The following is a 14,369-nucleotide window of genomic DNA, read 5'->3' on the forward strand; positions in this document are numbered from 1 at the left end:
GGGCGGGCCTCGGCAGGGAGGAAGGGGCGGGGCAACGGGAGGAGGCGCTGGCTGTAGCGGTGAGAGGAGGAGGGGAGGAGGAGGAGGAGGCGGCCGAGGACGAGGGGGGGTGGGGGTTCGCGCGCGCGTTTTGGGCCTGCCTGGGATTGCTAGGCCTTGAGCAGTATAACGGGCCCCGAGCGGCGCCGGGGAGGCGTCGGAGCTTCGTGGCCGGGGTGAGCGCGGGGGAAGTGGGCAGCGGCGGCGGCGGCGGCGTGTCTCCGTCGCAGCGCGGGAAAAAGGAGGCGATGGCGGGCGCGAGCGTCCAGGCGCGCGCAGCTATGGCGGCCCGCGGAGGAGGGGAAGCGGGAAGGGAGGCGGCGGCGGCGGCGGCCCGGCTCTCGGCTTCTCCGCTGCCGGCGGAAGGTCCCGCCGTCCGAGTGGCACTGAGGCGGCGAGGGGGGCGGGGCCGCCTGCGCGGGATCCTGGGCTGCGCGGGGCTGCGCGGGAAGGGGCCTGGGCTCTGCCGGCGGCGGCCGCGTGAGGCGGCGATCTCACTAACCTGCGTCTCCTTCCCCCTTCTCTTTGCTCCGTGACCCCCGCAGTGCGGCTCTTTCTTCTCCCCCCACCCCCGGTTCTCTCGGCGGCTCCCCTGGAGAAATATGTCGGAAGGAGTGGACCTCATCGACATCTACGCCGACGAAGAGTTTAACCAGGTGAGCGCGGCTGCGGACCCCGCTGGGTGGGCGTAAGGGCTGCGCCACCGTCTCGGCGGGATGTGGAAGGGCGGCAGGTGAGCGCTAGAAGAAGAGGCGAACTCTCCACGAGCCCCGAAACTTCGGCCCGTGCTGAGGTCTCAAAAGAGAGGTTTGTCCTCAGGTGCGTTGTTAGGCTGCTGGAGCATCCTTTCCTTTCACGGTAGAAATACAAAAATCTCTGTAGAAGCAAATTCCGTTGTGTGAAAAGTTCGTTGAGTGAGAAGTGAATAGTGTTAAATCAGCGTTATAACTGGAGATTTCCTAATAAACTCCTCACATTTGCCAATTGGTGTGAATTGTTTTACTCTACAGGAAAGAAAACATCATGAACCAAATGAATGCATGTTGGAAGAAATGTTGAATCACTATTTGTGCGTGTGTGTTTTGGAATGTATGAAGTCTTCCTTTTAAAAAAAGAAATAGGAAGTTACAGCATGATAGAAATAGAAAGTAATAGCATGTTAGTCTACGTAGTCTCTCAAGTGAGAGGTGCCTTCCTGGAATCAAGTTAACATTAACAGTTGAGGATGCTGAATCTTTTAGAAATATGTAACCTGGGTCAGTGAGCAGACCAAGATGGTTGGTACAGTAGCTCCTGCATATGTGATTTCAAGTTACATAGTATTCTGTCCCATTCGTCGCATCACATTGACACAAAAAAATTAAACATGGAAACTGACAGGCAATTACGCAGTTAATCACAGGCAATACTAGCACCTTCATAGGAAAAGATCCTTCAGTTTTGTGCACACATTGCTTGCAGTATATATTCTTTATAGCCTAAAAAGTGAACAATTAAGTGATAGTTACAGATAGGTAGCCGTGTTGGTCTGCCATAGTCAAAACAAAATAAAAAAATTCCTTCCAGTAGCACCTTAAAGACCAACTAAGTTAGTTCTTGGTATGAGCTTTCGTGTGCATGCACACTTCTGTGTATCTGAAGAAGTGTGCATGCACACAAAAGCTCATACCAAGAACTAACTTAGTTGGTCTTTAAGGTGCTACTGGAAGGAATTTTTTTATTTTGTTTCAATTAAGTGATGTTAGGGGTGTAGGTAACAGCAACTTTAGTCCACCTTACAGTTCTACTTTTCATGCCTGCTTATACCTAATATTTTTTGTTACAATTATAAATTGGGTCATCTTAGTTGTCGAAATGACTGTGTTTAATGGGAGAAAGAAGTGGGAAGACAGGATAACCTTTTCTGTCTGATGTATTAACTTTGTGTGAGAGTGCATTGCACTAGAAATCAAATCTGGTTTGTGGTGTATATTGTTCCCTATTGATTTCAATCCTCAAGGCTTGATTACTGTAGCACACCTTATGTGGGGCTACCCTTTATCTAGTCCGGAAGCTTCAATTTGTGCAGAATGCAGTGGCCAGACTGCTCAAAGGAGCAACATACTACTCTGCTGCTGAGGGAGCTGTTGTGGTTGCCTGTTTGTTACCTGCCTAGGTTCAAGGTACTTATATTAATTCACAAAACCCTAAACAGTACAGGCCTTTGCAATACAATTTTTCTCTTTAATGATGTTTTATTGATGCTTTTTGCTGCTTTTATTTTTATATGTTGTTAACCACTTTGGTATATTTTGATGAAAGTGTGGATTATAAATAAATAAATAAATAAATAGAAATAAACACCCACATGTGTTTCAAGTGTGTGTTTATGTATTACTTTAAATAGAACATTAAGAAGGCCGTGCAATTCCATAAGCAGTAGGACTGGAACCAAACTTACACTGAACAGAATTATACTGTAACCACAGAAACATGGCAACCAGCAGCCAGTTTGTTCATAATAACTCCTTTAGTGGCATTGTTCAGTGGCAGAGCACAACAAACCACGCAGGAGGTCCCAAGAGCAGTCCCTGCCATCTCCAGATAGTGACTGACTGCTGTCTGAAGCCCTGGAGAACCTTTGCCAGTCAGTCTAGCAAATACTAAGCTATATGGACAGTGGTCTGACTTGCCTTAAACCAGCACCCGATATTCCTACAAACCTGGGCTGAGGAACGTATAGCTCCATATGCTTTAGGCCTCCCCCTGCTACCTTCTTTCCTGGGCCACATGGTTAGTGCTCAGGGATGATGGACATTGTAGTTAAGCACATCTGGGTGGGTCACAGGCTTCCTACATGTGCAATACTCATAGTCCTTACTCCAGGTAAAGATAAAGCATATAGCTTATATTGCCAAGGTCCCAAGTTTGATCTTGCCACCTCCAAGCAGCAGCATTTCATCTCCATTTTGTCCCATCCTTAACTCCTGGTCACACCCATTCTTTCCTGTTGATTTATTTACTACTATGCATAAGTTTCATTTCACAAGGGTTCTAGTTTATGCTCATTGTGTATCCCTGTATGTGGTTATAGCACTAGATTGATTGGTCTACAAGAGAGGATTAATACCTATATGTCAGCTTTCCTGTATCTTGGTTTGGAATGTGTAGGAACATTTCCTCTTTTGGGTTGACGTTAGGGGTGGCCAGTGCTAATTCCCTCCAATGTCAGGTGTACATTCAGGTGTATTCATGTACATGCCATCTTGCATTCACAACTAGTGCAAAGGCACTTCACTGTTTTCAGTAATTTTGAATATATGAATGCTGGTGAAGTTGCAACATCACACAGGGTTTCTGCTGCTGCACTAATTGTTTTTTCTGACTGCATGGCTCTAGGTAATGACCACATTTCATCTCTGGGAGCATTGGATGGATGGATGCTTGTCTCTGGAAGGCATGGGGTGTATGTTAAATGTTCCACTTGATCAGGGAAACTTTATTGTATTCTGCCTATAGTACCCCATTTTTAAATATTCTGTTCCCTATCAAGAGTAAAAGAAGTATAATACGAGTATGTAATGAATTAATTTTATCTATAAGAGGTTTTCATATTTCTACAATAGATTTCTAGAGTAAAGGATTGTTCTTGTAAACTTGGTAATCTGTTCTGGCGAAGGTGTTCTACCCTGAAAAATTTTTAATTACAACAAATCACTGGTGTAGATGACACCATTATAGCTTTCAGACAAATATGTTTTATATATTTATTTGAAATTCCTAGTTGTGGCAAGAGAAGAAACATAAAATATATTGAGGACCAAATCCTCTTGTTCAGTATTGGTTACATAATTCAAAAACTTTATATGACTTTTGTGCACATTCATTGTGTCTGCTATGTCTATTTCCTGTAGTATTTCTGCCTACCATACACTTCATTCTGTATACCTTTAGCCACTCCTCTTTAATGTGTGCTTACCCAGTCTTCACCCATATTGGCTTGTTCCCCAGTGGATAGATTTAGGTCACATTCACAGCATACTTTTAAAGTACTATGATACCACTTTAAACTGTCATGGCTTCTCCCAAAGAATTCTGGGAGCTGTTGTTTATTAAGCATGCTGAGAATTGTTAGGAAATCCCCATTCCCCTCACAGAGCTACCACAGTTCCCACAGTGGTTTAACAATCAGCCCCTCTGCATAGGGAACTCTAGGAATTGAAGTTATGGGAGGGGAATAGGAGTCTCCTAACAACTTTCAGCACCCCAAGAGTGCTTTAAATGTATGATTTGAATGTGACCTTATCAGTGTACATGGTGAGAAAGAAAGAACAGTATTTATAGGCCTATAGTTGCTTCTTCATCATGTATTGCCAATGATGTCGTCAGCCACACTTGATCTGTTGCAGAATAAGAAGAATAGTGAAAATGTACTCCCCATTTCTTCACTGTATACATGGATGGCGCTTCCCTGGAGGCGGGGGGGGGGCGTACTCTGGCTGTGGATAGCAACTTCAACTTGGATGGTGGTGTTTTGTGGTGGGGTACGGTATTTGCTACTATGTATGGCTTATTCCCCACACTGCTTACCTTTCATGGGAACCTGCTTACTAGTGTGCATCTCCTTTTGTAAGTACAGGAGTTGAACTTCTTAGCTGTTTGTGTACTGAGCAATGAGACAGGCTGCTTCTGGAGAGCCTGAAAACATAGTAAACATTGGACACCTGCCCTTTCTTCCTTTCTTTTTCTTATTTGAATCTCACCCATAGCCATAGTTGTGACATCTCTGGCTGCTACATAAGTGCAGAGTTGCATCACCACAATGGTTTTGACAGATGTGAGCTATGTGCAGGTGTAAATGTTCCATTTGTGTTAGAGTAGGGCTCCTTTCCATGGTGCAAAACTTGTCAGTTATCACGGGTTTTTTCCACTATGGATAGCAGGGAACTGTCTTCACATTAGATGCTGAATTCCCAGTTCATGATCTGCCCTACCAGTCTGATCAGGTTGTGTGCATAGAGCTCATATTTTTTAATACATGTATTTCAGAATAGTTTATGTACTGAGTCTTGTTACGTGTTTGGTGTTTGGCACCTTCTGATTCCATGTGCTTGTTCAAGAGTGTGATGATTAGCTATGCTCTTTTTTTCAGTTGGGGCTGTACCTGAACCTCTGCTTGAGGAACATGGGAAGCTGCCTTATACTAAATCAGACCATTTGTCTCTGTAGCCCAGTATTGTCTACAGTGACTGGCAGTGGCTCTCTGAATTTTCAGATGAGGGTATCTCCCAGCCCTATCTGGTATGTCAGGGATTGACCTTCTGATATTCTGCATGCAGTGCTGATGCTCTACCTTTCAGCTATGGCCCAGTCCCAGATCCTCTCTGGAGTGGGTTCTGATGTAATGGATGCTGCTGCCCATGTTATTTCCCCTTGTTTAAGAATAACTTGGTTCCCATAGCTTTTCAATGGGTTGTCTTTATATGCTAACCATTTCATTTCAGAGTTCTGTCCCTGTGTGGTTTGGCAGGAGGGTTATTCATGCTTGTCTAACGGTGGAGGGTGTGTGCTGTTTCCTATGAGGTAGTATAATGGTTATCAATGTACACTCATGGTCCTTGGATAGAATGCTAATGAGCAACATATTTTTTTCCATTAGTTTCCTTTTCTTCCATCTTAGCAGCATTAGCAGCACACCACAACTTCACTAGTGCAGTAGTATTACATGGATGTGGGAATACACCTTTGGACCCAGAGATGCAAAAGTTGCCTGTAAGCTTTCTTGTCCATAAGAGAATCCACTGAAGAACTAGAGAAGACATGACTAAATAACAAGAACAATTGGACCAAGAGCCTGTGAGCTTACTGTATGTAGGGATTCATCTGGAGGCCTTTGTCAACTTAGAGCCTTTTCAGTAGTGGCACACACCTTATTAAATACCTTACCCAATGAGATTGTTTTTAAGTAGCAGGCAGAAACATGACTGTTTAAGAAGACTTTTGACTGCCTTCTCCCCACTCTCAGTTTAATTTGTTTAATGTTGTGCCCTTATGTGATTTTCAGGAATTACTTATATTCTTCGACCTGGCATGTTAACAATTGCTCATTACCACTATTTTTTAGAATTGCTGCTCTTTTATGTTTTTACATTGTATGAAACTTTGTTTTGGAAACCACCCTGATTCCATTTCCCCCCCTTAAAGGCAGGACATAGGTTTTTACAATAAATCAATTGTAAATTACAATAAATAAATTGAGCCAAGAATTTAGCACCGTGTTCTAGGATAAAGTTTTGGAAATGGAAATCTCAGTGTATGGAAGTAGGCGAAAGATTTGATCAAAGTTTCAGCAAACTATTTGTTTCCTCTGCAGATTCAGAGTGCAAACAAGAATGTGTTGCAAATGCAGCTTCATGAAAAATACACATTGTAGAGAATTCAAAGCCTCTGTGCCATGCAAAAGTAAAGAAGCACATACTACGGCTTGGGTCCAGAGTTCCTGCAGGCAGAACTTCACTCAATCTGTGCTCCCATTGGAGGAAAGGAAAAGCAATCTCCACTGATGCTTCCTGCTCCCTGAAAAATTCTCTGAGGCGAGGGTGTTGAGGAAGATCCTTTGGAACTGCATGGGAGGTAGCAGGAGGAGGAAATCTGCAAAAATGGCCATCTTGGCCTCCCTCCAGCAGGAGCCTTTCCTTCCACAAATGAAGGGAAACTCTTGATGAAGCCTCGTGCATTTAAATTTTGAAGAAAAGGATCGGGCTTTCCATGGAATTGAGCTTTACTCTGATTGTAAAAAGAAATAAGATAGTCATATTTCAAATTTGAAAAGGGTCCAAAGTAATGAAAAACAAAGTATGAAGCCGGTGAAATTCCAGCTGCATATTTCCTATACGGAGCTTTTTCTTACTCCAAAGGTTTTAAAACTCACTCTAAAAATGTCTTAACAGTTCCTGATTCACTTGGAAGTACTAGGGTGTAGGGGTAAAACAAAAATTAACCCCAAATCTTTTCCTATACTGCTAAAAAAAATATTGTATGCTGTTGTGTCTTTGGAATACCAATTGCATCGAATGGTCTTGATTCACGTTTTCAAGTTCCAATAAATATTGTTTGGAAAAAAATAAAAAAATTGAGAGCCATCTAGGATGCAGGGAGAAACTGTGTAAATCATCAATTCTCTATTTGTGGAATTAGAAATGAATAAACTCTGGAATTCCCTCTTGCCTTGAAAAAGTGGATATCAGCATTGTAGTATCAAAAGAATGCAGTTTGAGTCTGAAGAGACACAACATGTAGCACTGTCTCCTTGGGAACCGTGGCCAGTGGAAAGAGAATCTCTAGGTGTTGCAGGGAAGTTGCTGAAAATAAATAGGTCTGTATTATTTATTGAGACTATACTGTATTGTGTGTAGGGAAGAACTCTTGTGTCAGGCCTATTGCATGGTTCAAAAACTGCCCAGAAATACAGCAAATAAAATAAAAGCTGTTACCTATTTGAGACATGACCAGATAACCAAGAATGTGCAGGTCTTGCTCACATGATGCTTGCAAACACATTTAACATGATCTTTGGAAGGTTTCAATAGCATCATCAACAGCCACTACCCTTGTTCCTGATGATAAATCATCAGGAAACTACTTTGTAGTATATGTGTGGGTGGTGTTGCTGGATATGCACTGTTTTCTCCTTCCCTGTAGCTTATATGATTCTGCCTTAGGTTCCTGGAGGCTATTGGGGACATTCTTCTGATGGTGTGGGCTTTTCATTGCCTTGCAATGGCAGTCAGTATTTGCTACAAGGCTAGAGTGGTCTTGTGCCCCTACTGTCTTAGTTTAGTTGAAAATGAGTATCACAAGCTGTACTGTGGTCTTTACTGAGGAAATCTAAATACAGTGGTGCCTCGCAACACGAAATTAATCTGTTCCGCGAGTCTCTTCGTCTTGCGGTTTTTTTGTCTTGCGAAGCACGGCTATTAGCGGCATAGCGGCTTAGCGGCTATTAACGGCTTAGCTGCTTAGCGGCTTTAAGAAAAAGGAAACAAACTCGCAAGAACGTTTCATCTTGCGAAGCAAGCCCATAAGGAAATTCGTCTTGCGGAACGACTCAAAAAACGGAAAACTCTTTCATCTTGTGCGTTTTTCGTCTTGCGAGGCATTCGTCTTGCGAGGTACCACTGTATATTTTTCTTGATGTCAGGAAGCTAACAATAAGTAAGTTTCCAATCTTCTGCTTTGCAGATTTAAGAGGTATCTTAAAAATATAATTAAGTGCTGATAGCTTGAAAATGTTGAAGTGACTTGATTTTCCTATCACCCTTTAATATCACTGCTGTTCTTAATTGATAACATTTTGTTTGTAGTAACTTTTCTTTTTCTTATGCGTAATATCCATTCCTTATTGCGGATTTGTCTCGTACTACTATGTAAAACTATTTCTACTGCTAGTAAGTTTTTTGTAGCATGTACTACTTTCTACTTGAAGACTTCCCAGTATTTGACTTTATAAAGATTGCTTGAAGCAGGAGCTGCTGCTATGTTTAAAATGGTCTGAAACACCCAAGTTTCTTTTATTCTAGATAATTGGAATGTAACAAGCATATCACTAGTTCTATGAAACCAACAAATGGTTGTGACCTGCATCCCAATATATTGACTTTAATCCAATTTAGCATACTCATGCTAAAGCCCATTGAAAACTATGTAACAGGCTAATTGCGATTAAAAGTTCGATTCATTTCAGCGGAATTAAGCACATCCATCTGAAATTAAGACAGTGACCATGATTCAGTACATGCCAGAATTCTGATGTTCTTGATAACATATGATAAATAGTTGAATTCAAACCCATAACAAATGCTAGAATTTGATTGTTTATATCCTGCATGAGTTTTTGCAGTCTTGCTAGTTTAAAACATTGAAGAATCCTTCCGGTGGGAAGCCATACCTTACAATAATCTGTGAATTACAGTAATAGTAATGTGTATTTGTTTTATTTATTCAATCTATTAGTTGCTTTTTTACCAGAGAAACACAAAGCGACTTTGAGTATATAAACAGACACACACATTAAAACTGGCATAAAGGAAAAGAGGAAAAAATCTGAAAAATAACCCTGTTTTTAAAAGGCAGTACAAGCTTTATGTTCTAGCTGCTGCTGTGTATACAAATTGGGCCAGATTATGTTGCATGGGAAGATGAAAATTTTATATACCACTCTACATAATACTGGATTTCATATATATATATATATACAGTGGTGCCCCGCAAGACGAACGCCTCGCAAGACGGAAAACCCGCTAGACGAAAGGGTTTTCCGTTTTGGAGGCGCTTCGCTAAACGAATTTCTCTATGGGGTTGCTTCGCAAGACGAAAAAATCTTACGAGTTCCCGCGGGGTTTTTTTGCTCCTCCCCCCTTTCCTAAGCCGCTAAGCCGCTTATCAGCTGTTCCGCTGATAAGCCGCTTAACAGCTGATCGCTAAAAGCCGCTAGACCGCTAATAGCGCTAATCCGCTAAGCTGTCAATGGGCTTGCTTCGCAAGACGAAAAAACCGCTAGACGAAGAGAATCGCGGAATGGATTCTTTTCGTCTTGCGAGGCACCACTGTATATATATAGAGTGTGTTTAGTCGTTTATATCCCATTGTTACTGTATTCCATCTTCTAGATAACTTTAGGCTGATAGGAATTATACATGTGTGTGCTTAATGTGCATATTCATGTATTAGAATTCTTTTACGGTGCATTTTTTTAGCTAGCAAATGATTGCAGTGTGAATCACAGAAGACTATAACTACATTTTCAGAAGACCAGTGAAATATCATTAGAGTTTCAATATAATTGTTTGCTTCTGATAGTGACTCTTTAAATGTTGTGAGGATGAAATAGTACTGCATGATACCTGACTCCTCTGAAGAAAAATGTAGAGGCTGATTTCTAGTGGAGTTCAGTATAAATCTTGACACAACCTGATCACCTTTCATGAACAGCCTGCAACATGATACTGCTCAAATAATCCAATATAGGGAAAGAAACCAAGAGGCCTTTCTGCCAAGTTGAGTGGCCTCTTGTAGAGGTTGGTGGTTATGCTATATGTGATAGTCTCCTTCACTGCATATATGCAACAAGGAAATACCGCTCATTGGAGCAGTGAGGAAAATGAGGTGGGTCTGCACACAGTGTAGATTGGGGGAGGGGGGGATGTAAAAATGTGGTTCGATTACCCAGTCCTCCACAAAGAATGGAGAGGCAAAACGTCTTGTGCAGTAATAGATGGCAGTGAAACATGCATTCTCCTCATCTCAGAGAAAATGATGGGGAGCTTGGGGCTACATGAAATAGCTAGTCCTACTATACTCTTTGCTCTTCCTTGCAACTAGCAAAAAGAGCATGCTTCTTTTTGAGAAGCAGGTTTTACGTTATTACTTAAATTCTAGAAAATTATTATTTGATATAGGTGTGCTGCTATTCTGTTACGAAAAGAACTAATGTGGAGAATTGGCCCTGCTTTGCCTCTGCGTGTGCTCAGTGATATCTTGTGTCTTCTAGGACTCTGAGTTTAGTAATGCTGACCAGATGGATCTATATGACGACGTGCTAGCTGCCAGCTCACAACCTTCTGAAAGTTGCCCTAGCAGCTCCGAGCCACCACCCGAAAACCGTCAAGAGCAGTCTCCTAAGCCAAACAGCAAATCACCTGCTATCCTGTATACCTACAGTGGGCTGCGTAATAAGAGGGCTGCTGTTTATGTAGGCAGCTTCTCTTGGGTGAGTGCGTTCCATAATCGGAGCAGAAAGTAAAGGGCCTAACAAAAACAAAACATTTGTGTGGAAAGGCTGCATCTGCACTTTAATCTTACTGCAGATGCACTGTTCTTTAATAGAGTATAGAGCCCCATGTGGGTGGGTAGGTTTTATGCTGCTTGCCAACCTCCGTCCTCACAACACATTGGATAAATAACTAGAAGCATTGTTCATTATGACACATTGCTCTGTTTAGGACATTTTTATCCTGCTTTTCTCACAAAGACTCAACAGTGGCTTCAAATAAGTAAGCTACAGCAACATAGTATTGCGTACTATGCTAAAAAGCAACACATCTCAGAGTTGGAGAATATGATGCTCTTGCATTAGCAGGGTAACTTTTAAGAGAAGAGGATTTAACACATTTAAGATACATCAGAAAATATGATAATAGTAGAATTGAGGCCCTTAAAACGCCATGATAGAGACATTTTCACAAAATTTTCTGTAGCTGGCATACAGGTATGAGAGTTTTCTCCTATGAATGAATCTCTTAGGACCTGAGTAAGTCATATTGGGCCTGCTGTGTCATGATTTAGGGTGTGTAGACTCATCACTGCCCTAAGTGCATGCAGTTCTCTTTAATACCTGTGGTATGTGTTGGGAAAGGGATTGCTGCTGCTGCTCCTTCAGTTACGTAGGTCTGTCTAGAACTTTCATCTTCTAGGAAGATACATGTTCACACATGTATGTGCTCACACATCCGCAGCTCCAAAAGTGACTGTAGTGGGAGGGGTTTAATCAGATGTTCCTTCATTAGACTATAGCAGGAACAGTATAGGAGCTTGAGAAGGATGAGTTCTCTTACTAATATAAGATGTGGGTTCTCTAAAAGGTTTCAGGTTATAATGTAATTTTCTGCTTCTTCTTACATAGTGGACAACTGACCAGCAGCTGACCCGAATAATCCGTTCTGTGGGTGTTTATGATGTGGTGGAACTCAAGTTTGCTGAGAACAGAGCCAATGGCCAGTCCAAAGGGTGAGCACTCCAAGACTGCTCCATAAAAGGACCCATCATGCGGGGCTGTTATTGTGGGAGGAATGGTCTAGGGACCTGTGTGGTTGATAATGGTGTGCACATAAGTCTGGTTTACTTGCTATTTTTTAAAGGTGGCCTTAGAAGTCCCTGTAACTGTCCGGTTTGGATGCCACTGCCTTCAAACTAAACGACTACTTGTTATATGTGATTCACGAAGGCGGTGGGCTCTGTCCAATTCTGCAGAGCGATCCCTTGTCAATGTGCTATTTGCTGCTGCTCTTAATGACAGCTTTAATTTGGAGGGCATGGAGCTGAAAATTCTGCACTGTTAATGACACTGTGCTTGTAGACAGCGGGGTTGGCCTGAGAAATCAATCAAATCGGGAATGAGAGAACCTTGGGCCTGTGGGCCACATCTGGCCGTCAGAGGATTCCCATCCAGCCTCCACAGCCTCTTGTTCTTGGCTCCTGGGCTGGCTGTGGAGGGCAGTGTTAGAAACTGGGATAGGAATACTAGGAGCCATGTGGGTGCCAAACCAAAATGTGTCGTGGGCCATTTTTATTGCTCCCCCCACCAGACCAGGCAGCCCCACAGCAATAAAAATTAAAAATGCTGCTGGGTGACTCAGGAGGTATGCAGTGTAGTGTGGCAGCAAAAGACAAGTCTTCTGCTACCTCTCTACCCTGCCAAACACCTGGTTCACCTGGCAGCGGGGCAGCAGCAAAAAACAAAGACAGATGGAGATGCTAGGCACCAAAAGTGGCACCTGGACATCTCCATCAAGTTGCAAAAGGCCAATTGCAAAATGTGACTGGTGCCCGCTAATTTCAAACCCTGGTGGAACGAGCTCTCTGTCTCCCAAGCTATCACAGAAGGAGGCACAGGAACTTCATCTGGATAAGTACTGCAGTGGGAGATAAAGGGATGAAACCCCTTACCTCTCGCTCCTGACATGGATTGGGCCCCCACACCTGCAATTTGCCTGGAGGGGGCACTCACATAGGAACAAATGGGAGGTTTTCCCTCAAAGCATCTGTGTGTATGCGAGAGAGATAAATGTAATGAATGGTGTGAGCTCATATGTGTGAGCAGATGAGGATGTGGGGGGTGAGAGAGGGAGTGTTGTGGCCCTGTCCAATTTTTCCTCCCATCCCACCCACCAATGCTATATAGCAGTGACATTTTGTAGACTTTGGGTGGGGGAAGATTTCTTGTCTTGGATTAGATGGTATTCCTTACTAGAAGTTGCTGACAGTCTTCAGCTCTTTTTCCTCTGTGACCAGGTACGCAGAAGTGGTGGTTGCCTCTGAGAACTCCGTCCACAAACTTCTGGAGCTGCTACCAGGGAAGATTCTCAACGGAGATAAAGTGGAAGTGAAGTTGGCTACCCGGCAGAACCTTGCACAGTTTGAGGCTCAGGCTCGAAAAAGTAAGTTTAGATGGGGGTTGCGTTTGCCAAGTAGGGAACAAGGCAGAATTACAGGGCATTGGTTAGGTCTTAGAGAAACCTGAGCAGAGCTTTAAGCCAGAAACAATTTAAGTTACAGTTGGATGTGTATGAATATCCAGGGAGTGTCCATGTATATTTTCTTTTTCTGTTGCTGCTGAGTGACGCCCAAGTAGATTTTATTATCCCCTTGCATGATTTGTTGCATGATTTGAGGCACGCTTCAAACTGAATGGGCTTAAGCTATTGAAGCTGTTATAGCTAGGACCACCCCCAGCTCCTCTCTGAACCTTCTCCAGAATTTGTGCAGCCCTGAAGAGGTAAGGTGCCCTGTATTGGATGCAGTGCTCCAGCTGGGGCCTTACCTCTTGGTCATATAATTCATTTACCATTATTTATAAAACACATATCCCACCCTTTCTCCCAAAGGAGCCCAGGGTGGCAAAGGAGGACCATAATAGATGGCCCTGCTTGTCAATTTCTGTAAAAGGTATGCTGTTGTATGTACTATCTGACTTAGTAAGTGGAGAAGAGGGACAGTTTCCTCTGTTGTTTGCAGAATTAATCTGGACAGTTAGGATCCACCGTTTTGTATGATCCTGTCATAGTCTCAACTGACTATAGAGTTGCAGCCTTGTCAGCTTCAGCTCAGCTGCGTTTTAATGGCCTCCATGTTCTGCCCTAGAAAGTGACTGAATTTCAGTGCAGAAAGTCATGTTGTTCCTGTGTCCCTTATCTCCACGGGGTGTCATGGTGCCTGTGGTCCATTTCTCTGTGGTAGGAAGGTCAGTCATTGTTGTTGAATCATAAGATGAAGCAGAGCTGCTTTTAGCCCTCATCAAGCTTTTCCCTGTGAAAAACTGCTTAAAGGGGCTTATCTTATCTTCACTAGGAGGTCGCGCTGGTGAATGGCAACGCCTGACAGTAACCATGGCACGTCACCATTTTTGACAAGGCCTTCGTAAATGACTTCCACCACTTTGTGATTCCTCGCCCAAAGGGCCTGAGAAATACAAATTTGTTGTTTTTAGTAATTTTATTTACACTCTGCCTCTCTCTAGCCCCCAAAGTGGCGAACTGTAAAGCAGACAAGCCAGTACGATAAAGAAAAACACATGC

The 14,369-nt window shown here is 43.0% G+C and overlaps 1 protein-coding gene across 4 annotated transcripts in view; it reads left to right on the forward strand.

Moving 5' to 3' along the window:
• The window catches only part of CPSF7 (cleavage and polyadenylation specific factor 7), a 23,020-nt gene continuing 8,651 nt past the window's right edge, over positions 1-14,369 (forward strand). The window contains exons 1-5 of one of the 4 annotated variants that reach the window (XM_081837466.1): positions 1-59; positions 585-695; positions 10,568-10,786; positions 11,699-11,802; positions 13,087-13,232. In XM_081837466.1, the coding sequence (XP_081693592.1) occupies positions 642-695; positions 10,568-10,786; positions 11,699-11,802; positions 13,087-13,232 (523 nt within the window). In that variant the 5' untranslated portion in view covers positions 1-59; positions 585-641. The other 3 variants (XM_081837465.1, XM_081837468.1, XM_081837467.1) reach the window with 3 other exon arrangements.

Source organism: Podarcis erhardii (assembly GCF_964252035.2).
Source record: "Podarcis erhardii genome assembly, chromosome: 1".
In the NCBI taxonomy this organism is placed as follows: Eukaryota; Metazoa; Chordata; class Lepidosauria; order Squamata; family Lacertidae; genus Podarcis; species Podarcis erhardii.